Source organism: Prionailurus viverrinus, chromosome D1, assembly GCF_022837055.1.
Source record: "Prionailurus viverrinus isolate Anna chromosome D1, UM_Priviv_1.0, whole genome shotgun sequence".
NCBI classification, from domain to species: Eukaryota; Metazoa; Chordata; class Mammalia; order Carnivora; family Felidae; genus Prionailurus; species Prionailurus viverrinus.
Window position 1 is genome coordinate 16,113,352 of NC_062570.1, and position 22,964 is coordinate 16,136,315.

Below are 22,964 nucleotides of genomic sequence, written 5' to 3' on the forward strand. Positions count from 1 at the left end.
CCACTTAACATCCACAAGGACTGTTAACAGCTGTCATTACCAGGACCCGGCACAAAACTGCAGCCTAATAGATATTATATATTTGCAAAGTGAGTTTTGCCAACATGGTTTGTAGAGTCCCAGCTCTGTACTCTTCAACAAGTTAGGTAACCCGTCCGAGCCGCGGTGTGCTCAAGTATAAGATGGGGATAAAAGTAATACCTACCTTGGAGGGTTGTTTTGGGCATTAAGTGAGATGTGTTGGCAAAGCCCTGAGCACAGTGCCTGGCATATAATGAGCATTTGATTTATGTAAGCTTAAAAATAAAGGCTGTATCAATCTAGCAGCAGCAGATTTTGAGACTCTCACCCTGGACCCTTCCCAACACTGAATGTTGTGTTTTTAAATATTTTTGTAGGGGCACCAGAGCGGCTCAGTTGGTGAAGCGTCCAACTCTTGATTTCGGCTCAGGTCATGATCTCACAGTGTGTGGGATCGAGCTTCGCGTCAGGCTCCGCACCCACAGCGCGGGGTCTGCTTGGGATTCTCTCTCTTCCTTCTCTCTCTGCCCCTCCCTCTCTCTTTATCGCTCTCAAAATAAATAAATAAACATTTAAAAAAATAAAGTATTTTTGTCACTATCATGGGCCAAAAAAAAAAAAAAAAACCCCACCAAAAACGGTTTTAAGCCAATTCGTAGTTCCAAGCCAGGTTTTGTCAATAAGACGTCTGAACCTTTGCTGTTCCATGGCAGACACACCATAGAGAAAGCAAGGGGGGCGGCACCTGGCTGGCTGAGAGGGTGGAGCATGCAACTTCTGATCGCAGGGTTGTAAGTTCAAGCCCCATGTTGGGGGTAGAGATTACTTTAAATCCTTTTTTTTTTTAAGCGCTTTCTTCCTTGTCACAGCTTATTTGGGGAGAGGGGGCATTTGAGAAGGGGGGTCCCAATGTGGGACAAGGCCCCGGGCAGTTAAATTGTAGGTATTTTTTATTTCACCGCCAGGTTTTGCCAGAGTGCTCTTGCTTGTGCTATGGGAAGATGAAGATATGGGGCCCATCTCTCCCCAGCCAACCCAGGTGGCGGCCTCTGCCTCGAACGTTTCCAAGTGACGTAGAACCCCGCAGGCCCAGAGGCCCCTGCACACTTCCTGTGTGGGGTTCTAACTAGCCTCCCCTCCCAGCCTTGGGTGCCTGCTTCAGAAAATGGTGAGTCTCCCCCTAACGAGGCCCCCTTTATCATCCCGGCATTGGGAACAATGACCTCAGGGTCCTCACCTGCAGCAGGGGGGTTGAACAAGTCCTCCGGTTTCTTTTTCAGAAGTACTAAGCCACCAGGCTCCACCCTCCTGGGCAGAATTCAGTGTCCATCCGGTGAGAGAATGATGCCATCGGGAAGCCTCTGGAGAGTTCTGGGACTCTGTCTCCTGTCAGGTAAGTAGGATGAAATGAGAAAGGGTCGTATTTCTCCAGGCTGTGGGAAGGCCCACAGCCTCCCTTGGTGATGCCCAGTGGTACCGAGGGAGCCTCATTTACCAGAAGGTATAAGGAACTATTTGTGCTATGTTAGGCTAGGGATCCAAGATGGCAGGCTAACGAAAGAGATATGGGACGGATGCATGGGCCACCACTCAGGGAACATTGGGGATCGTAGCTATTGAAGAAAACAAAGAAGTCTCTCTGCCTCCAAGGACAGGCTTGTTCGTCAGTGAACTACCCAGCCTTTAAGAACTAACACAAAAGAGATTAGAAGAGCAGAGAGCTGAACCCGAACCGTTGGGGGGGGGGGGGGTGTACAGCAAGGTTGGTCTCTGAGACAAAACATACCTCATAATTTTCAGTCCTTTTCAGGTGACTAAGAACTTTCGATTAATCTAGTCCTTTTTGAAGCAAGGGAGAATATAGGCAGGTAAACGACCGAGAGCAATTCCACATCTCATAGGAGATAAGATTTAAAACAAAAAAAAAAACAAGTTGCCATTTATTAAGTGCCAGAGACTGCCTAAAGAAAACTTCTTTACAGGTATCAACTAATTTAATTCTTAGCTTCATCTTGGAAGGCGAAGGTTACATCCCCTGTTTTGTAGATGAAGAAACTGGTGTGCAGAGATGTTACATGGCTTTGTTGAACACCGCACGGCTAGTCAGTGCTAAAGCTGACCCGGGAAGCCAGGACTGTCTGTCTAGAAGGCCTGTGGCCTTCAAGGCTACGTGATGCAAAATGGTTCACGACGGCTTTAGTTCAGAGGCCTAGAAAATGCTATCAGAGCTGGGGCTCCTATCTCAGAGCCACAGCCATGGTGTTTCCGCTTCCTGCTTCACTGTGAGTTTCTCAGGCTTGAACGCTCACACAAATCACCTGGGATTCTGGAGCTCCTGCTCCAGTAGGACCAGAGTGGGGATCGCCATTCTGCCTTTCGAGGAAGCTCTTGCGTTTAAAAGTCTGCTGCCAGTCCCAGGAACACATTTTGAGTGTCAAGGGGCAGGACGTGACTCCTGCAAGGAGAGGGCAGGCATTTTCTTCAAGGCTGATAATATAAACGATGCTTTCTGGGGTGGGGGTGGGGGTGGGGGACGGAAAGAGAGCGAGATGAAGTATCAAATTCCCGGGCATCCCTAAAGATCTGGCATCACGAAAATGTGCCCAGTCGGCTCTGGGTGGGTGGAGGGGTCTCACTCGATGCTGTTGGTAAAAAAAAAAAAGGGAGGCCCGGGTATACGGAGAACTTAAAGACAACACGAGGGAAGCTGGTCATCGTAATGAATCCAGGTTATTGCTGAGCGAGGAGCCCAGTGGAAGTGTGACCAGGGTCTTCAACACACAGGCTCTAACGGAGGAGTAATTGAAGTTTCAAATATCTCCATCTCTGGCTCGAGCAGAAAACAGATGGAAAAACTGAACCATCAGACAAGCGGGAGCCAGAGATGGAACAAGAATCTCAACGTGCGTACCTAAACGAAAGCTTGTTTTTCTTCCACAGTCCGATTTTCAAACACGGAGGCTAGGCTGCAAAATCCGTTTGCTATTTCCCTGGTGGCCTGAAAAGGAGTCTCAACTTTTTCTAACTCTTGGTCAAATATTGAGTGTTCATGTTTAACGCTAGATGCTTCTTCGCTTTGTTTCATCCCAGTGGACCAGGAACTGGACACTGGTCCGTACCCAGCAGTACATGTCACTTATCTGGGGTACAGGTATGACTCTGGTCCAGGGGTGGTTCAGACATGGCCAAACTAGACCACATTACTCGTTCTGCTTGGAATTTCAGGCACCCACAACATTGACTAACTCTTTTCTTTTTTTTTTTTTCCTTATTTGTTTTCTAGTTGGCGCTTGGGGGCAGGAAGGTAAGAATATGCTTTCTTTCCTTGTTATGCAATCAGCACCGCAGTCTTTGTTTTTATGAGTGGAGCTTTTGCTAGACCCCACCCCCACCTCCTCACTTCTCAACGCCGGGCCCCCCCCCCCCCCTCCGCCCACACACACACACACACAGAGCTTCCACAGAGACCTATTAAAGGAGTTTTTACTATCTGGTCAGTCCAGAGGTAGTTACAGCAAGAGGAAAGGAACAGAGATCCCAGGAAAAATGAGTTTTAGTTATTTTTTTTTAATTTTTTTAACATTTATTTATTTTTGAGAGACAGAGACAGAGAGAGACAGAGCACAAGCGGGGGAGGGGCAGAGAGAGAGACACACACGCAGAATCCAAAGCAGGCTCCAGGCTCCAAGCTGTCAGCACAGAGCCCAACGCGGGGCTCGAACCCACAAACTGTGAGATCATGACCTAAGCTGAAATCAACGTTTTAACCGAATGAGCCACCCAGGCGCCCCAATGGTAACTATTTGAAAGAAAAAACTTGCGACTGTTCAGGTTGAAAGTGCTGAAAGTTTTCATTTGTTTACACTTCATATTTGGTGTGGGATCTTGTAGAGGATAGGAACGTATACAGGGGCATGTGGCAAATAAGCCTCTGGGGCAGCACCTGGGTGCAGGTTTAGAGTCACGTGTCCAAATGCTCTGAATGTGTGTGTGCATGTGCGTTCCTGTGTGCACACGCGTGTGAGCACGCCTGGCCGGGACTTATTTCCCAATCACAGCGGTAGAGTCAGGAATGTCCCAATATCGGAAGCCTGTCTGTTCGATCAGCTCCTCCGAGCTGCATGAAGCAATTTTGTGTTAAAAGGCGGCCACTGTGCCCGTCTACATTCCATGACACTGCCTCTTTTGTAATATTTTTAGAACACTGTCTTTCTTTTTTTCCCACGCAGCATGCTTTAATGTTACCTTATTTCTTTTTAATTTTTCAATGTTTATTTTGGAGACAGAGAAGAGAGACAGACAGCATGAGCAGGGGAGGGGCAGAGAGAGAGGGAGACACAGAATCCAAAGCAGGCTCCAGGCTCTGAGCTGTCAGCACAGAGCCCGACGCGGGGCTGGAATTCACGAACTGTGAGATCATGACCTGAGATCATGACCTGAGCCAGAGTTAAGACGCTTAACGGACTAAGCCAGGCAGGCGCCCCTAACGTTACCTTATTGACAGATGGAGCATGTCGAAAGCACTGACATGCTTCGGGATAACTAATCTCTTCTGCATGCCCTTGCCATTTACAGTTGATTTTTCTTTATCATCGATTTATGTGCAGTGCAGAGCTTCATTTTCTTCCCCAGCTTTATTGAGATATAATTGACGTATAACACAATGTAAGTTTAAGGTGTATGATGTAATGACTTGCTATTGCAAAATGACTACTTAGGATCTATTTTTGTAAATCGCCATCAGTTGTTTAATGTAGGAGGTAGGGCCCAAAACAACTTTTCCTATACAGCCATGAAGAATTTGGAGATCCGCTGTTCTCTTTCTTTCTTTCTTTCTTTCAATCTGGAAAATTACATTTTAATACCATAGAGAATTTTTTTTAATGTTTATTTTTGAGACAGAGACAGAGACGGAGTGTGAGCGGGGGAAGGGCAGAGAGAGAGGAAGACACAGACTCCAAAGCAGGCTCCAGGCTCCATGCTGTCAGCACAGAGCCTGACGTGGGGCTCGAACTCACGGACTGTGGGATCATGACGTGAGCCGAAGTCGGGCACTTAACCAACTGAGCCATTCAGGTGCTCCAATAGAGAATTTGAAAGATGAATATAAACTTGTCCATAATCATTTCACCAGTCATCAACATGACTGACCTGTTGACGCAGTCCAAGGATGCGTTTCTTTTTCCTTTTCTTTTTCTTTTCTTTTTGTTTGAGTAGCGTTGACACACAGTGTTACATTAGTACCAGAAGGTCCTAACCCAGGGGAACAGGGTCTGTTCTTGGTAGCTGATACAAGGGTAGCTAACAATTGCTTATCATTTCCTTTTCAGACAATGACGACCCTTCAGGTAAGAGGATTTTCACTCTACACGACCTCTTTTCAAACGTGAGACGAAAAGGTATTGAGGACAATCATATTAATAATCAGAACTACTAGACGAAAAACAGCAATGGTCTACCGGTAGGGTCTATCAGGGATGGGCCTGTGTTTCTTGCTAACTGTCACGGATCCCTGAGCATACATTCTGGGAAGTGTGGATAGAAGCCCCTGGGAGTTGCTGTATAAATCATAAATGCATTTTTTTATATTTTTTTCATGTTTATTTCTTTTTTAAACGTGGTAATTTATTTTATGTGGTTGTTTAAATCCACTGCTTAAAAATGTTCAAAAGGCATTTTAATTTTTTTTTTTAATGTTTATTAATTTTTGAGAGAGAGAGGGAGAGAGAGTGAACAGGGGAAAAGCAGAGAGAGAGGCAGACAGAATCCAAAGCAGGCTCCAGGCTCGGAGCTGTCAGCCCCACGCGGGGCCCGAACCCACGAACCGTGAGATCGTGACCTGAGCCGAAGTCGGACGTTTCACCGACTGAGCCCCCCCAGGCACCCCTCAAAAGTCCCCTCGAATTAAAAAAAAATTTTTTTTAATTAAAAAAATTTTTAAATACATTTTTCTGACCTGTTGGTGGATAAGATCCCTTAAAATAGGCAAGTCAGCACACATTTACAAACCATTCATGATACTATCACCTTACATAATTTTTAAATTCCAAGACACAAATATTCACTGTATAACATACTGCTGAGCAGTAAGATTAGTTCCCCTCTAATATATATACTTTGTGTGGATTGTTAATTTGTAGGGCCCTGCAAAGTTATTTAAAGTGAACCAATAAAAACTACAAACTAGAGAGGTAAAAGGAGTTGAAATAGAACACTATTCACCTCTGAAACTAGTTTCAGAGTTGGTTTCTCCAGAGAGAATTTGTAAAATTTCTTACGCTAGTCTGCATTAAATTGTCTACTTCAACTCCGATGTATAAACATATGTCCTATTTTTAAATCAATAGAGGTTACACTTAGCATAAAATAAGCCACAGGTTGTCCCCCAGATTTCTTAAGAATGCTTCTGTCAGGCCCACAATAAATAAGAGAAATGAGGCTCGGTGTTTTTGGTTTTGGTTTTGGTTTGGGTTTGGTTTTGGGAAAAGGGGGTAGAAGGAATGGAACCCAAATACCTTTACTTAATCATTGTGTATCTAGGGGCTCCCGGGTGGTTCAGTCAGTTAAGCGTCCGACTTCGGCTCAGGTCACGATCTCATGGGTCGTGGGTTTGAGCCCCGCGTCGTGCTGAGAGCCTAGAGCCTGCTTCAGATTCTGTGTCTCCCTCTCTCTCTGCCCCTCCCCCTCTCATGCTCTGTCTCTGTCTCTCTCTCAAAAATAAACAAACATTAAAAAAAAATGTGTATCTAGAATTAGTTTAGAACTGTAGACTTTTAAGTAGGGCAGATATCCTGAGAGCCAGCAGATAATGTCTATTTATTTTTGAGAGAGAGAGAGAGAGAGAGAAACGGAGCACGAGGCAGGGAGGGACAGAGAGGGAATCACAGCTTCCAAAGCAGGCTCCAGACTCCGAGCTGCCAGCACAGAGCCCGACATAGGGCTCGAACTCAAGAACCGTGAGATCATGCCCTGAGCCGAAGTCAGGTGCTTAACCGACTGAGCCACCCAGGCGCCCCTTTACATTTCTTTTTCAAACAAACACCAAGCAGAGTGAAATGTCTATTTACTTTTAAATTATTTTACTTATGATTTCTAGTTTATATAACATTTCTAAGAAATAGTATTGAAAAATTATTTCTAAGTCCAAATAGTATCAACTATCTACGTCATTATACTCAAATCCCAACTAGACAAATCTGGAGAATGACTTGTTTACATCCCACATGATCTCAGCCGGAGAGCTGCCTGAGCAACTGGGTCAGAACTCAGTTCTGTTCTCCATTGTAGCAGGACCCCAAGAAGGAAAGGAAGAAAGTAACTAACATTTTTCTTAAGCATCTGCTATGTGCCATTCATTTTCACCCTCATAATCCATTAGCTACTCACAAATACCCTGTGAGGTTGGTGTTTCATCTCCATTTCACAGATGAATAAACTGAGGCTCAGAGAAGTTCAATGACTTGCCCTGGGTCACACAGCCTAAAGCAGATCTGAGATTCAAACACGGGGCTTCTGATTCAGTCCAACGCCCTGTCCCTAACAGCCTACTATAGCAGAAAGCCCCCAACAGAGAAAAAGCGGTCTCTGAGCACCTCTCCTCTCCTCCAGCTGCCACATCCAGGCTTCAGCATAACCTAGTGCCGCCCGGTGTCCCGGCCACAAACCTTCCAGAAAACAAAGAGGCGCCCCAGCCCCACCTCCCAGGACAACATGGCCTGCTGTGGGGAATGTGCCTGGGCCCCAAATTATATATATTAGCAGCTCTTCGTTGTCCACACCAATACTGCCTCCTTCTAACAAAAATAATTGAGAGTTGATTATACTCAGGAGATAGTTCAAAATAAAGCCACCTTTTATGGGAGGAACCATTCCCTTAAAAGGAGTCCGTCCTTTACACAATGTAAAGGCAATAACAGGGAAGTGGTAGAGAATAAGAAGGCTGTTTGATCTCCTATGAGGGATTCTGTTCATCGTAAGAGAGAACTTCTGGATGATGAAAAATAGGTAAGCCCAAGGATTAGCGGCTCACAGATCTCCTGACGACGAGTGAAGGTCTTTATCTCTGAGAAGACCCTTTCGTGTCTAACCAGAAAATGGTTCACGCCAAGGCAGGAGAATGAGCTTGAAGACTGAGAATTTTTCACCTTTAGGGTTTTAAGACTTCCCGCACTCCCGTGGGTCTGGATTTAGAAACGCGTGCCAAGGGGCGCCTGGGTGGCGCAGTCGGTTAAGCGTCCGACTTCAGCCAGGTCACGATCTCGCGGTCCGTGAGTTCGAGCCCCGCGTCGGGCTCTGGGCTGATGGCTCAGAGCCTGGAGCCTGTTTCCGATTCTGTGTCTCCCTCTCTCTCTGCCCCTCCCCCGTTCATGCTCTGTCTCTCTCTGTCCCGAAAATAAATAAACGTTGAAAAAAAAAATTAAAAAAAAGAAACGCGTGCCGGTATAACCTCCATCTGATGCATCCGAGCTACGTCTAGGAGCATACTTGGTGCGCCGAGTACATAACTTACCTTCCAGGCTTGGGGCTCACTAAAGGATGGACCTTCTTTGGCGGTTCTGGAGGGATAGTATCTAGCCCCACGTGAAAATCTGTGTCTACAACTGAAACTTAAACCAAGGTTATTTGCTTACTGTGCTTTCTTTTTCTCATGTTCTGGTGAAGAGCCGTCTCCACAGACATCTGCCTCCGCACGTAAGTTCAGCTGTCTTTCATGGGTGCCCTCAGGATGCCGGTGGGTGGCTAGAGGAGAAGGAACTGGTCGGGAGAGATTAACCCCAAGAACTCAGGTCCTCCCAGTATTACATTTCCAACTCCCGTTTTGGAAATATTCCCAAAGGGACTTTTTTCTAGACTTTCCTTTACTTCCATCCTCCCCTTTTCTGTCTCTCTCTCTCTCTCTCTCCCAAAAATAAATAAACACTAAAAAAACTACAAAAAAAAAAAAAAAAAAGGTTGCCCAGTTCCCCTTAGCCTTCGGATTCCCTCTTTCACGCCCTGTAGCCAGCAGACTTCCCCTTTGACAAGAAAACCCAAGGCCTGGGTGACAAATGACCTTCTGCATCTGGTTGGTTCTTTGTGACTAATTTGCCTTTGCCAAAATCTTACGGGTTTCTCCCTCCTATTTCCCTTCTCTCCTCTCCCATTTCCCAGGGTACAAAGTCTCCATTTCTGGAACCACGGTGGTGCTGACATGCCCTGAGGATTTGGGAAGTGAATCAATAAAATGGGAAAAAAATGGTGGCCTCTTGCCCAATGAATATGGAGAACAGCTATTTCTGGATGATTTTTCAGAAATGGAAAACAGTGGTTATTATGCCTGCTATACAAGCAACTCACTAGAGAAGAACTATCTCTACCTGAAAGCAAGAGGTAATATGGGACCATTAGAAAGGACCATTTCAAGAGGGTGTTCTCAATTATTTCCCCTAACTCAACTCACAGGCCCCTGGCATCTTTGTGTTTCTCTTACCCTCAATCTGAGACTCTTAGGGGCCACACAGTGTCAGCGTTTTCTGAAATCTAGATTAAACACCAATGTGGGGTCATCTGGGTAAACTCAGCATTAGATCTGAAACAACAACTTCCCAAGAGACAGGATTGCATCGTTTTTATTCTATTGAATCCAGAATTATGGCTCAGATATGGGTTCAGCTGATGCTTTATCCAGAGATAAATTCTTCAGAAAGATTCGCAAAGCTGCTACAAAAAAGTGTCGGGGCACTTGGGTGGCTCAGTCGGTTAAGCGCCCGATTCTTGATTTCGGCTCGTGGCATGATCACATGGTTTGTGAGATCGAGCCCCAAGTCAGGATCTGCACTGACAGCTCAGAGCCTGCTTGGGATTCTCTCTCTCTCTCCCTCTCTCTCTTTCTCGGCCCCTCCCCCACTCATGCTCCCTCTCTCTCTCTCTCTCTCTCTCTCTCTCTTTCTTAAAAATAAGTAAACACTTATAAATAAATACACGAATAATAAAGCGTCATAAACTAGGGCATAGTAATAACAGCTAACATTTTCTGAGCACTTGTTAAGTTCCAAGGACTATATACCAAACACTTGCCAGGAACTTTTTTTTCATCTAACCCTCTCAACAACAATATGCGTTAAGTACTATTTTATTCCCATTTTATACAAAAGGAAACAGAGCCTTTGAGAGTTGAAAACACTTCTCACAATCCTCACAGCTAGTAAGTTGCGCGGAGCTGGGACTTGAACCCAGGACTGTCTGACTCCAAGGCCTCTATCCATAACCGTCCTCCTTTGCTTGTTGTTACAAACTTTGGAAGGTCCCGCTCCGGCCACGGCAAGCGTGAGAGTAAGAAAGGGAAAATCGCCTTTATGTGTTCCTTGCTGGGGTCTGCTGTTCTGTGTCTTCTTTTCCCGGTGATTTCTCTTCTTCTCCCCCTCCCCCTGCCCCCCACAGTGTGTCAGAACTGCATGGAGGTGGATCTGATGACAGTGGTCGCGATCGTCATGGCCGATGTCTGTATCACTCTGGGGTTGCTGCTGCTGGTATATTATTGGAGCAAGAATAAAAAGGCCAGTTCCGTGACCATGATGCGAGGACCAGGTGCAGGCGGCAGGCCCAGGGGTAAGACCGCGGGGTTCAGTCGGAGAAGAGTCCCACCAAAGGGAAAGTCCAGCCGGGGAGGCAAGTCAAGGCCAGGTCAAGACAGCTCCTATAGAACATTCACCGTGTGGCCAGCATCTGGACGGAGGGGTTCACATCTCAGATCACTTCTCTTTCCCGTCCTAGCAAAGTACAAAAAGTTTATTAACAGGATGGCTTCCCCAAATGCCTGAGTAACCAGATTCCCCTCCCAGTCTGTGGGGACAGAGACTTCGGGCTACTGGCGCCCGCCTTCTCCTTTCCCTTACCCGTAGGAAAGGAAACATGAAAGGACTTTGAGCTGAGGAAAGTCATAACATGATAGAGAGTGTGGGGTTCGTTAGAGATGGGATGAAAGGAAGCAAGGGAAAGAATGGCCAAGATGGAAAAAGAGGAGCTAGGGACGAGAGAACAGTTCTGGGTCTCGTTGCCACGAGATGGGTGTTCCCTCTGGAAAATAATCCTTCCCGCACCCCCTCCCCTGCAGGACAAAACAAGGAGAAACCACCACCTGTGCCCAATCCAGACTACGAGGTAACAAGGGACAGAGGGGGGTGGGAGGGGAGCTTTCTAGGGGAGAAGGCGACAGGTGGGACCGTCTGTCTTGCCCTCCAGACCCTTCGAAGCCCCTCACCCAGAGCTCCAGGACAACCCGCCTTGTGCCCGCCTGTGCCTCCTTCATGATGGAGCAGGGCCATTTCCAAGGCCGTGTGGCTTCTACAACCATGGCCTGGGGAGGGAAACAGCGCTCCTATTTCTGTGGCTGATTCATTAGCACGGGGGAGACCACACCCGCACGTTCTAACGTGACACGTTCGGGGCTGATGTCCCACCTGCACGCACCGGTACCATCACACCCGTTGTTGAAATATCAAAGTACTTCGCTGGTCAACAGCCGCAAGCTTCCTGCCCACCCTGCCCCAACCCACGCACCGCCAGACCTCGCAGCCTCTCCCCCACCAGGCTGCCTCCCGATCAGACAGCTAGAGAGTTAATGTCTGGCGCGGCAGACCCCCAGCAGGACCGTTCCGACCGGTGGGTGGGTGTGCGCACCACCAGTTGCTAAATATTTGGAATAGCACACCTGGACAAGCTCGGCAAATATTTATTTATCGAGCAGCAGCCAAGCATGTGGTATATTCGCTGTCGTATGCGTGAGTGACTTCACTGAATTCCGACAAATGCCCTGAGAGGTGGGTCTTTAGAGTCCCATTTTCGAGATGGGAAAGCTGAGGTTTACGGAAGGCGGCAAGTCTGTTACGGGTGGGTGCCTGGTTCAGGTGAGAACTTGAGCCTGCCTCCTGACTCCTAGTCCAAGAGTCTTTCCATTGCACTAAAGCTAGATCTTCAGGGGCCCTTCTTTCTGAGGAACTACCCCTGCTGACTACCCTGCTGACTACCACCTCTCTATTCTACCCCCAGCCCATCCGGAAAGGCCAGCAGGATCTGTATTCTGGCCTGAATCAGAGAGGCATCTGACGGCTCTTGAGGACGCTGCCTCCCACGGGCCCAGGTCTGGCTTCTCCGGGGCCTGCTGTTCCCTGTACCCTGAGTAAATCTTGGACCCCAGAAGAGAACGGCTCCTCTGCCTTCTGGAGAACTCACACCCTGCAGCCTTCTCCCCAGCTCCTTCCATCCTGCCTTCTCTGTTGGCGCTCAGTCCTAGAATAGCACAGGCACTATTCACTATTGTGAAACGTCATGGCTACCCCCCCCCCCCACCTGGACGGCCCCTTGTCTGGGTATTTATTTCTGTTTTTCCCACCCCCACCATCACCAGTTCCTTCCTACCCTGCAGGAGAGCCCCCTTCTCCCTTCACTTCCCCGCTTTCCTGCACAGAAGTTGCCCCCATCCCTAACTATTCCATCTACCTTTCCGTTTTCCCAGCTCTCTCTTGGGTGACCCTTTGTGGGGATGGACCGGGTAACTTTGGCAGAGGTCCTGCCCCGTTAGCAGACCCTGGCCCCGAACCAGCCCTCTGGGCCCTCCCCCACGTCTTCCCCGCAGGCCCCTGGATGGTCATTTGCATCTGCGTGAATGTGCTAGGCTCCCTGTCAGCTGAGAGAGAAAAGAAATAAAGTGTATTTGGCTGAAAGAGTTTCTGTCCCTCTTTTCTGGGAGGCCCTCCGAGGCTGCCTTGTTTCCTCAGGTCCTCCCTGCCTTTGCCTAAATTCCCAGCTATGATCTCAAATGCATGCGGGTGGGGGCATCATCTGACCCTGTCTTTGGAGAGGGCGTTAGGGAAGAAATAAACAAGAGAACGGGAAAGAAGGGAAAAGACAGTCCCCCGACTAACTTCTCTTGGAGAAAAACATCAAGGATGGCAGAGAGTGGCTGATGGGCCCCGATTGGAGTGGCCAGTTCAGAAAACGGAGGGACAGGGGCGTCTGGGTGGCGCAGTCGGTTAAGCGTCCGACTTCAGCCAGGTCACGATCTCGCGGTCCGTGAGTTCGAGCCCCGCGTCGGGCTTGGGGCTGATGGCTCGGAGCCTGGAGCCTGTTTCCGATTCTGTGTCTCCCTCTCTCTCTCTGCCCCTCCCCCGTTCATGCTCTGTCTCTCTCTGGCCCAAAAATAAATAAACGTTGAAAAAAAAATTAAAAAAAAAAAAAAAGAGAACGGAGGGAGAGAAGCATAAGCCTTCAAAGGCAGGAGAAAGCGGCGGATGGGCAGCGTGAGGTGTAAGGGGCTGGGGACCCTGATTTCCACAAGCTGCCTGGGAAAGGAAGCCAGGGCTGAGCCCGGCCTACGGGGAAGGATGTGCTGTGGAGCAAGCAGGCACCCCCCTCCCTTCACCTTTTGAGCCAGCAGCCAGAAGGCAGCTGCTGTGGTTTGGCTCAGCAGGATGTGGGCTGGGGGGCCCAGTGGGAGGCCTCGCCCTGACCCAGCGCCGAGCTCTCACTGTCTACACCCGGCGGCGGAGGCTGGAGCTGTGACAAACCCCAGCAGGCCCCCTTCTCCCTCTCTGCGCTCAGAAACCTCCCTGCTCACCACAGGGCTATTTCTGCGTGTGGCCGTGACCGAAAAGGCCATTCGCGGTTAGCAGCTTGCCACATGGCGTGCACACTCAGCCTCGGCCGGCTCGTTGGGACCCTGTTATGTGTCGGTCCCTGTTAAAGCGACGGTTCTTTGCCTCTGCACACTCAACACGCAGGTTCACCAGGAGACTCTGTGATGCCGACCATCCCTAGCTGCTGTTCAACAACCTGGCCCTTGTGTCCCTTGATGACGGACACAGGGAGGTATGGCTCGGGGTGATCCAAGCGATAGCAGCCCATGTCTAGTGAACGTTGACTATGCTCTAGAAATCGCCCTTAGCGCCTTCCACGCATAATCTCATTTTTAATGCTTTCGACAACTCAACGAGGCAGATAAGACAGAGGTTGCCCTGATGCGGTCAGGGGACTCGGAGAGGTTATTTACTGAAGTTGCACGGCTAGTGAGGGACAGCGCTGGAATGAGCAGCCAGGACTGTCCAACTCCAACGCTCTGAGCAGCTCCGTGTGCCGGCTGTGACCATAGAAAAGTGCTCGCCATTTTCCCGGCTTAAAAGCTCTGCATTCAATCCTTTAGGTACTTCTTCAGCGACTGCTTTTCTCACCACTCGTGTGGCAGACCAGCACTGTGCTGAGCGCTAAGGGGATGCAAACAGTTTTTGCCTTCAAGGAGCTTGCGATTATAGAAGGGTGGCCAAGAATGCAGAAGGTTGAACACCAACAGAAAAACAAATGAGATTAAGCGGCCGTGAGGGCTGCGGACAGTGTTCCCGGGAGAAGCCGGGAGAGCTGCCGTGGTAGGGAGAGAGCAACACAGAGAAGAGACCTCGCCTGGGCCTTGAAGGGAAGGATGGGTAGAGCTGGAAGACAGAGCAGAAGGCACTCCACTCACTGACGATGAAACAGGTAACCTGGTAAGTAGGCTGTTAGCTATTAAATACGTTGAACTTATATAGTGAAAAACCTTTCCACAGGGGCACCCGGTTGGCTAAATCAGTTGAGCATCTGACTCTTGATTTCGGCTCAGGTCATGATCTCATGATTATGAGATCGAGCCCCACTTCAGGCTCCATGCCATGCATGGAGCCTGCTTGGGATTCTTTCTCTCTCCCTCTCTCTCTGCCCCTCCCTGGCTCATGATGTGTGTGTGTGTGTGTGTGTGTGTGTGTGTCTCAAAATAAACAAACATTAAAAAAAGAAAAAAAAAACTCTCCACAAAGAAAACTCCAGACCAAGAAGACTTCATTAGTGAAATCTACCAAACATCAAAGGAAAAAATAATACCAATTCTATAGAAACTCTTCCAGAAAATTGAAGAGGGAATACTTACGGCTCAGTCTATGGAGACCAAACTCATCCTGTGTATGGTTAATTTTATGTGTCAACCTGGCTCAGATATTTGGTCAAACAGACCTGGATATTGTGGTGAAGGTATATGGGGGGATTTATATTTAAATCAGCAGATTCTGAGTAAAGCTGATTATCCTTCATAGTGTGGGTGGGTGAGCCTCATCCAATCAGTTGAAGGTCTTACAGAAAAAGCAGACTGAGGTCCCCTGAGGAAGAGAGAAGGCCATCTCCAGACTGCCTTTGGACTCAAGCTGCAACATCAACTCTTCCCTGGGTCCCCAGCCTCCTGGTTTACTGCCAGCTTTGGACTTGCCAACCTTCGCAATCAAATGAGCCAATTCCTTAAAATAAATCCCCCTCTCTGTCTCTTCTCTCTTCCCTCTGTTCCTTCTCTCTCTTCCATCTCCTACATACACATCCTGTTGGTTCTGTTTCTCTGGAGAAACTTGATGCCAAACGCTGATATCAAAACCAGGCAAAGACACTACAAGAAAAACAAAAAAAGCCGGCAGACCAATATCCCCTTTGAATAGACGCAAGAATTATTCACTAAGTTTTAACAAATTTAATCTAATAATATATAAAAAGAAGAGGGGAGCCTGGCTGGCTCAGTTGGTGGAGCATGTGACTCTTGATCTCGGGGTCATGAGCTTGAGCCCCATGCTGGATGTAGAGATTACTAAAAAATAAAATACATAAATTCAAAAAATAAACCAACCAACCTACCTATGGCCAATATCACACTTAATGATGAAAGACAATGTTTCCCCCTAAAATCATACATAAGGCAAGAATGTCCTCACTCCGCATCTATTCAACATGGTACTTGAGGTAGCCAACGCAATAGGCCAAGAAACAGAAGTAAAATACATCCAGTTTAGAAATTGAATAGTTAAACGGTCCTTATTCACAAACACCATGATCATCTGTGTGGAAATTCTGATGAACTTTACAAAAAAAAAAAAAAAAAAAAAAAGAAGGTACTAGAATTAATACGTGATCTTAGGAAGTTTTCAGGGTACAGGATCAGTATACGAAAACAACTGTATTTCTAGATACTATCGGTGAACAGTTGGAAATTGAGATTTTAAAAGTGCCATATACAATAGCGTCAAAAAATATAAAGTACTTAGGGGGTAAATCTGACAAAAGACGTGTTTGTGTATTGGAAGAGTCAGTATCATTAAGAAGTCAATTCTCCCCAAGTTGGTCTGTAAATTCAACATGATCCAGATCAAAACCCCAGCAGGTGTTCTGTAGTAACTGAGAAGGTAATTCACGTGGGACTACAGAGGACCTAGAATAGCCAGATTACTTTCTTTCAAAGGGGCATCTCAGAGGTGGCTCAGTCGGTTAAGGGTCGAACTTTGGCTCAGGTCATAGTCTCATGGTTCATGAGTTTGAGCTCCACGTGGGGCTCCACGCGGACAGTGCAGATCCTGTTTGGGATTCTCTCTCTCTCTCTCTCTCTCTGCCCCTCTCCTACTTGCTCCCACGTGCAAAGTAAATAAGTAAACTTAAAAAAAAAAAAGTTGTATCTCAGCCATTCCACTCCTGAGTATTTGTCCAACAGAAATAGAAGCGTATGAGCCTGGGTGGCTCAGTCGGTTAAGCGTCTGACTTTGGCTCAGGTCATGATCTCACAAGTTGTGGGTCTGAGCCCCACATCGGGCTCTGTGCTGACAGCTCAGAGCCTGGAGCCTGCCTCACATTCTCCCTCTCTCTCTATCCCTCCCCCGTTCACTCTGTCTCTCTCTCGTTCTCTCTCTCTCTCAGACATAAATGAACATTAAAAATTTTTTTTAAAGGAAATAAAATCAAATGACCACACAATAACTTCTATGGTGACTGGTCATCGTAGCTTTATTTGTAATAGCCCAAACCAGGAAATAACCCAAAAGACTATCAGCAGGTGAATGGATGAACAGGCTGTGGTATATCCATACAATGGAATACTACTGGACAGTAAAAAGCAGTAAACTATTGATTGATGCACCAAGATGTATGAATTTCAAAATAATTATGCTCAAGTGTAAGAAGCCAGACCAAAAAAGGGTACATGTTACATTATTACACTTCTATATAAATCTCGAAAAACAAAAACTAATCTATAATGACAGAAAGCAGATCAGCGGTTGCCTGGAGGGTGGAGGGATAAGGAGAGAAATAAGGGAGGGATTGCATGCAAAGGGGCACAAGGAAACTGTTGACGTTGTTGGATATGTTCATTACATGTCTGTGGTGTTGTATCACAAGTGCATACATATGTCAAAACATCAAACTTTACGCTTTAAATACGTGCAGGTTTTTCATGTCGGTTTACCTCAGTAAAGCTATTTTTTCAAAGCACCAAAAAGAGAACCAAAGGGACGCAAGTTTCCAGGAGGGCTCAGGCGGAGGGCAGATTTGTCAACCTTGGCTTCACACTGAAATCACCTTAAGCCGTTTTTAAAGTCCTGATGCCTTAGCCCAAGATAATCAGAATCTCTGGAGATTCCAAAGTGCAGAGGAGTCCCAAGTGCACCCAGTGTTGAGGACTGGAGAGAGGTATAGGGGGATGTAAGAGCATACAAGGAATACAAGTGTGCAGGGCATGGGAAGGGTACAAGCCTTGGTGCTGTAGAAGCCACGGTTAAGTTGCCCAAGGCGGAGGGAGCCCAGTGTGAAAGCAGGAGGCAGGTTTCAGAGGACTACGGTAGTGGGGATAGAAAGGGTAGAAATAAACCGTAACCACGGTCCAAGCATGTGTAAATTACAAGTTCATTCTGTCGCTAACAAAATTAACATCTGCGTATAGCTCGAGAAGATAGTGGGCAGAATCGTACAGATCCCTGGCTGTGTGGTTGTTAATTCTTTCCTCCTTTGGAAACCCTGGTCTGGGGAACTCCCACTCTTATTAAATTGTCCTGAAGTGCTTCCAATTACTCTAACTCAGAGAACGAAAGGGAAGGGTTGCCTTTATGGTGGACAGGAACAAGCATAAGGGCCTCAAAAGAGTCAGTGGCCTCAGCTCTTCCTCTAAACTAGAGACCCTCTGTACTGGAGGTGCTTCAGAATCACCTGGGGGCCACGTTCTGAGAGGGGGGCCCTAGTGTCTATTTCTTTTTTAATTTTTTTTTTGCATTTATTTATTTTTGAAAGACAGAGTGAGACAAAGTGAGAGTGGGGAAGAGGCAGAGAGAGAGGAAGACGCAGGATCGGAAGCAGGCTCCAGGCTCCGAGCTGTCAGCACAGAGCCCGACGCGGGGCTCGAACCGACAGACCGTGAGACCATGACCTGAGTCGAAGTCGGACGCTCAACCGACGGAGCCACCCAGGCGCCCCATCGAGCGTCTATACTTTTAATAAATCTCTCAGGCTCCCAAGGTTTCAGAACCACCACTAACCACTAGCTGAAGATGACACGTATTGAAAACATCCCTGGCCCCTGTCCTCTCTCAAATTCCAGCTTTCCAAGTGGTTGAAGAGGAATAACGCATTTGGATTGCTGATGAGCTTCTGATGTTACTTTGTGATGCAGAAGGCAGGGGTGGGACGGGGACAAGTTCTGAGAAGAGGAAGGTGAATGGTATCTTCTATACCGGAGGAAAGAAAGGGTCCTGAGCAGACCTACGTAGAAACCTCCACATCTTGATAAGAAATGGTCTCCTGGGCCCTTGATGTTCCCACCTCCTCTGCTTACGATGTCATGGAAACTTCTGTGTGGCTGAGTCTCTAAACATAGCAGCCCGCCCTCGGCTGTGGTGAGAAAGCCAAGGCCTTTAAGGGGTTGCACTAGGGGGCCGGAGGCAACAAGTGGCCCTGCACCCAGGGAGCCCACCGGGCAGCAAGCACCAGTGGGCCAGATGGGGGTGGGAGAGTGCCCGTCACACGGTCCGTCTGGGGCAGAGGAATGGAAGCAGTGAAGGAAGGACACAGGTGGCCAGGGAGGGCAAGGGCCCAACTGAGGCAGGACAACTCCCGTGCCTTGCCCGGCAGTCTTGAAAAGTCCAGGCACCTGCTGAGGGAGAGAAGACATCTTTATTGGCTGAACAAGGAAAGGAGGTGCAGTCGATGTAGCTGATACTCCTATAAGCCACCGGTCTCCGGTTCACTTCTTCCGAGGCCAGTTTTCACCAAGATGACTGTACTGAGCATCATTCCGGTCTCGCAGGGGCTAGGAGGTGAGAAGGGGGAACAGTGAGGCAGGCAGAGTCAGGATTCTCCCAGAGAGGACCCCAGCAGACCCCAGAGATGAGAGCTCCTGCCTGAGTTTTCCAGCCCCCACATCCCCTGTGATGAGTTCCCCACCAGGACCCTTCATCCATTCACATCCATTCATGTCCCCTCCCGTCCCCCCCACCCCCCATTCATGGCTCCTCCCCCTCAGGGCTCACCTGATAGAGCTGGTCATTTCCCAGGAGAGCTTGAGTGTCAGCAGCTAGAAGAACCAGGGAAAAAGAGTCATCAGGGGCCTAGGAGGATGGGACAGTGAAACCCCACGCACCCTGCAGGACGACCGCAGCTGGTGGCATCCTCAGAAGTCCGTGTGAGCGAGATGGGCACAGGTCTTCCCAGAACCAGGTTTAGGAGTCACTGGGAGATTGCAAGAGCGGCTCCCAGATAAGACACAACCCACTGCCAGCCCCATGCTTCGCAGGGGCACACTCACACCCACGACATAAGCGTGCACACACGCACACACACTTTGTCCCGTCCACTTACCCTCAGAGAGCCTTCCGGTCTCATATCCCGCAAAGCAATAGACCCCCAAAGCGAGGAAAAGAGTGGCGATTATGTCCCCGATGACGATGCCGGCCAGGGGGCCTGAGTCCAGTTCCACACAGTTCTGACACACTGAGGGGGAAGGGGAGCCTTCAAGACCAGGGAAGCATCTCTGCCTCCCTAGGGCGGCCCCGGGATCTCTCACACCAAGACCCAAACGTCAGTAAGACCCTTGGAGAAAGGCCTGCTGATGCCCTGGCTACATCCACCTGTGCCCTTTATCCCCAGGAATCCCTGAGAAGAGCCAAGAAGTAATGTCAGCTTTGTAGGAACGTAAACAAGGCGGTAGGCCAAACCTTTCTCCCAACCAAACCTCTACTGCTTGAGTCACAAGCCCCTACTGTTTAGTTTTGTTTTGTTTTTCCTCCAGCTAAGCTCTTTCTCACTCCGAGGGCTCCAAAGCCTGGCTTATACCATTACAAGAGTGAGCCCAGTTTGTTTGGAGAACAGATTGGTCCACTATAGTCCCCTCTGGCTCTGAAGTTCTCATAGCCAGAGGTCCCACCCATTTCAACCCCAAGGGCCCAGAAGGCACATACTTCGATAATATACTTGCGTGTAAGGTATCTTGTCTTGTTCGTCTGGCCTCTTGCACGTATACACTCCTCGTGGGTCCAGGATGCGTTTTCCCAGGTCCAGATTTGTATCGTTGCGAAATAGCATTCCCATCGTTCCCTCCATCCGTATGATGCTGGTGTTACAACTCAGCAACACCTTGTCCTCCAGTTCCTCCACGGATATCTTGTAGGGACTCACTTTGGTGGGGGGGGGGGGGGGGAATACCATGATTCAAGTCAGCTGTTTGATCTCCAGCAGATGCCTTATTCTGCTGAGGCTTATACTTAAAAAGGACCACTTTCAGGGCACCTGGGTGGTTCCGCTGGTTGACCCTTTGATTTTGGCTCAGGTCATGATCGCGCAGTTCGGGAGTTCGAGCCCCGCCTGGCTCTCTGCTGTCCTCGCAGAGCCTGCTTCAGACCCTCTGTCCACCGCCCCCGCACCTCCCCCAGTCACACTCTCTCAAAAATAGATAAACATTAAAAATAAATAAATAAAAGGAAGTCGGAGGGGAGCGTAGGCTGCGGAAGCACCCGAGAAACATGAAAGGCAGAAGAGCGTTCCTCAGCTGACGATGTCTACATTTGTTCCCCAACAAAACTTCTAGAATTACAAGGAACAAATAGGGGACAAGGAGAAGTCGACCAGGGGGAGGGGAGAAGCTAGTATGAATCACCAGCCCAGTGATCCAGAAGGAGACCCAGGGCAAATGCCATATAAAGATTTTTAGGTTTTCTACCCTTGCTTAGGGGGAGGGGAACAGAAAAACAGTTTTATCAAATTCATTCGTGGGGCTCCATACAAGTCAAGTCTTGTAGGGAGTTTAAAGGCTGGAGGCGTATGTACAGCGTCTTTCTAGATCCCCTGAATTGCTTTGCCTGAGAGCATGTCCATAGCCCACAGAGGCCCTAGAATCTGTGTCTCCAATCCCCGGGGAAAGTGGAATCCAGATTTTTCCCTGAACTTCATATTCGGGTACCCGTTTGAATACAAGAGCATCCTCAAGAAAATCCCCCAAAAGAGCTGTTTCTCATGCCTCTCAAGCAGGCCAGGATGATACATGCGTGTGCACTCGCTCAGGGAGATACAGGCACGTCAGAGGCTGCACATCCTACAGTCAGTCGTGTCTCCCACGGGGAACCTGTTTCCAGTGGAAATCCTGGATGTCCCAAAGCGTTAGTCCCAGTTTGCCTGAGGCTGAGACGGTTTCTGGAACAAGGGACTATCGGTTTTAAAACCAGGCAAACAAATGAGTTGATGAGCCTACGACCCTAAATCTGCCCTCCTTCCTGTTCAACCTAAAGCTAACTTTCTCTTTAACTTTCCCCTGAGTGCTGGGTCATGCATGGCTCTTGGTGGTGACAAAGGATGGCCAAATGAGTAAGAGCCCTAGACCCCAGAGACCCTCTGCCCTAGAAGGAATAGTACTCCCTTACCAGCCCAGGCTCAGACCCCTGCAGACCACAACATTTCCTGCAGAGATCTCTGGCCTAAGGCCTTTAAAAAGACATTCAAGGGCAACATGCATACCTACCTAGAGTCCGTCAAAGCCAAGAGCCTCTCTCCCAAACCCAAGCCCTGGGCTGTATCCCAACCCTGCTCTCCTGACAGCTCTGCCTTGTGACTTGAAGCTAGCTTTGAGAAGGACTTTCAAGTGGAGCTCCCTCCAGGTGGTAATGTCCCGCTCCAAGGGAGGGACGTTCTCCAACGTCCCTGAGGTCCCTTCCCCAAGATGCCCCCACCACCTGGAGAAGCCTTACCTTGGGAGAGAAGGACAGACAGTATCAGGCCGGCCAGAAAACTGGAGTGTTCCATTTTCCGGCAGAATTCATTCAGCAGACAGCCCCGGGTCTCAGAATGAGCGGCCAGGGTGAGAGAGGATGCCCTCCCCCAACCGACTCACGGGTACCCGGAAAAAGTAAAGGGGTGGGGGAGGAACTAGAAAACGCCTATTTCTCTGCTCTCTGCCGTTGGTGATGGGAAACTGTCAGGGTAGGGGTAGACTGGGGGTGGGGTAGGAAAGAAGCAGGTGTGAATTGCTCTTTCTCCAAGCAGGGAGCTTGGGGGTGAGGTGGGAGGGAGAGTAGAGACTATGAAAAAGGTTGCCTAGACCTCCAGGAAGTAAAAGGAGATTTAGAATGTTCGTTCCTGCGTCACTGGTGAAAACCAACAATTGCAGAATTTCTGTCGACAGAATAACTGCATTTACTCACCACCTGAAAACAGCCAGCTCTCAAAACACTGGAGAAAAGCTGCGAGCCCCATCCCATAAGCCATCCCAGAAGGTTCCTCCCACCGCTGGGCTCTCTTGGGACCTTGCCCAAGGTCCTCCTCGAGCAGCCTGGGATACCAGACTAAGTAGCTTCCCGCCAGTAGGAGGCTGGGCTTTGGAACCACCACCAACCGCCCCCACCGCCCTCAGCCAGACATTTGAATCCCGGCTCCAATACTGCCTACCCACTGGGCCTGGGCCAGTCAGGGAATTTTTCAGAGCCCAATTCCCTCAGTATCACAATAATGATTTGGACAAAAGGTTTGCATCGTGCCTGACACATCATATTTGCTCAATGAGAAGTAGCTATTAAAAACAATATGATTGACCCACAGGCAGAGAGAGCCTCCCCAGGAGACAGGTGGACTTTTTCCCCCTGAGGCCTACGGGGGTCCAAACT

General features: G+C 48.6%; 2 protein-coding genes across 3 annotated transcripts; one reads left to right on the forward strand and one right to left on the reverse strand.

Moving 5' to 3' along the window:
• Nucleotides 1–1,038: 1,038 nt before the first annotated feature.
• LOC125176523 (T-cell surface glycoprotein CD3 epsilon chain) lies at nucleotides 1,039–12,722 on the forward strand. The gene is made up of 9 exons (XM_047878102.1): nucleotides 1,039–1,189; nucleotides 1,302–1,414; nucleotides 3,305–3,325; nucleotides 5,352–5,369; nucleotides 8,683–8,712; nucleotides 9,172–9,390; nucleotides 10,441–10,608; nucleotides 11,114–11,160; nucleotides 12,049–12,722. The coding sequence occupies exons 2-9, from the start codon at nucleotides 1,363–1,365 to the stop codon at nucleotides 12,103–12,105; spliced, it is 612 nt and encodes a 203-aa protein (XP_047734058.1). The 5' UTR covers nucleotides 1,039–1,189; nucleotides 1,302–1,362; the 3' UTR covers nucleotides 12,106–12,722.
• Nucleotides 12,723–16,815: 4,093 nt separating this feature from the next.
• LOC125176525 (T-cell surface glycoprotein CD3 delta chain) lies at nucleotides 16,816–22,412 on the reverse strand. 2 transcript variants are annotated; one of them, XM_047878109.1, is made up of 5 exons: nucleotides 22,053–22,362; nucleotides 20,274–20,489; nucleotides 19,675–19,806; nucleotides 19,347–19,390; nucleotides 16,816–19,126 (listed from the first exon to the last, which is right to left on the reverse strand). In XM_047878109.1, exons 1-5 carry the CDS (start codon nucleotides 22,105–22,107, stop codon nucleotides 19,061–19,063), a joined length of 513 nt encoding a protein of 170 aa, XP_047734065.1. In that variant the 5' UTR covers nucleotides 22,108–22,362; the 3' UTR covers nucleotides 16,816–19,060. The 2 variants fall into 2 exon arrangements, with proteins under 2 accessions (XP_047734065.1, XP_047734066.1); XM_047878110.1 differs by lacking the exon at nucleotides 19,675–19,806 and having other exon boundaries at nucleotides 22,053–22,412.
• Nucleotides 22,413–22,964: the final 552 nt, after the last annotated feature.

Bases quoted from the DNA above. Each gene is read 5' to 3' on its own strand.
- LOC125176525 (XM_047878109.1), bottom strand. From the start codon at position 22,107: ATGGAACACTCCAGTTTTCTGGCCGGCCTGATACTGTCTGTCCTTCTC. The intron at 20,490-22,052 runs GTAAGGCTTCTC...CCCCCACCAAAG, and splicing joins GTCTGTCCTTCTCTCCCAAG to TGAGTCCCTACAAGATATCC. The intron at 19,807-20,273 runs GTATGTGCCTTC...CTTCCCCCTCAG, and splicing joins CACGCAAGTATATTATCGAA to TGTGTCAGAACTGTGTGGAA.
- LOC125176523 (XM_047878102.1), top strand. From the start codon at position 1,363: ATGATGCCATCGGGAAGCCTCTGGAGAGTTCTGGGACTCTGTCTCCTG. The intron at 9,391-10,440 runs GTAATATGGGAC...TGCCCCCCACAG, and splicing joins TCTCTACCTGAAAGCAAGAG to TGTGTCAGAACTGCATGGAG. The intron at 10,609-11,113 runs GTAAGACCGCGG...CCTCCCCTGCAG, and splicing joins TGCAGGCGGCAGGCCCAGGG to GACAAAACAAGGAGAAACCA.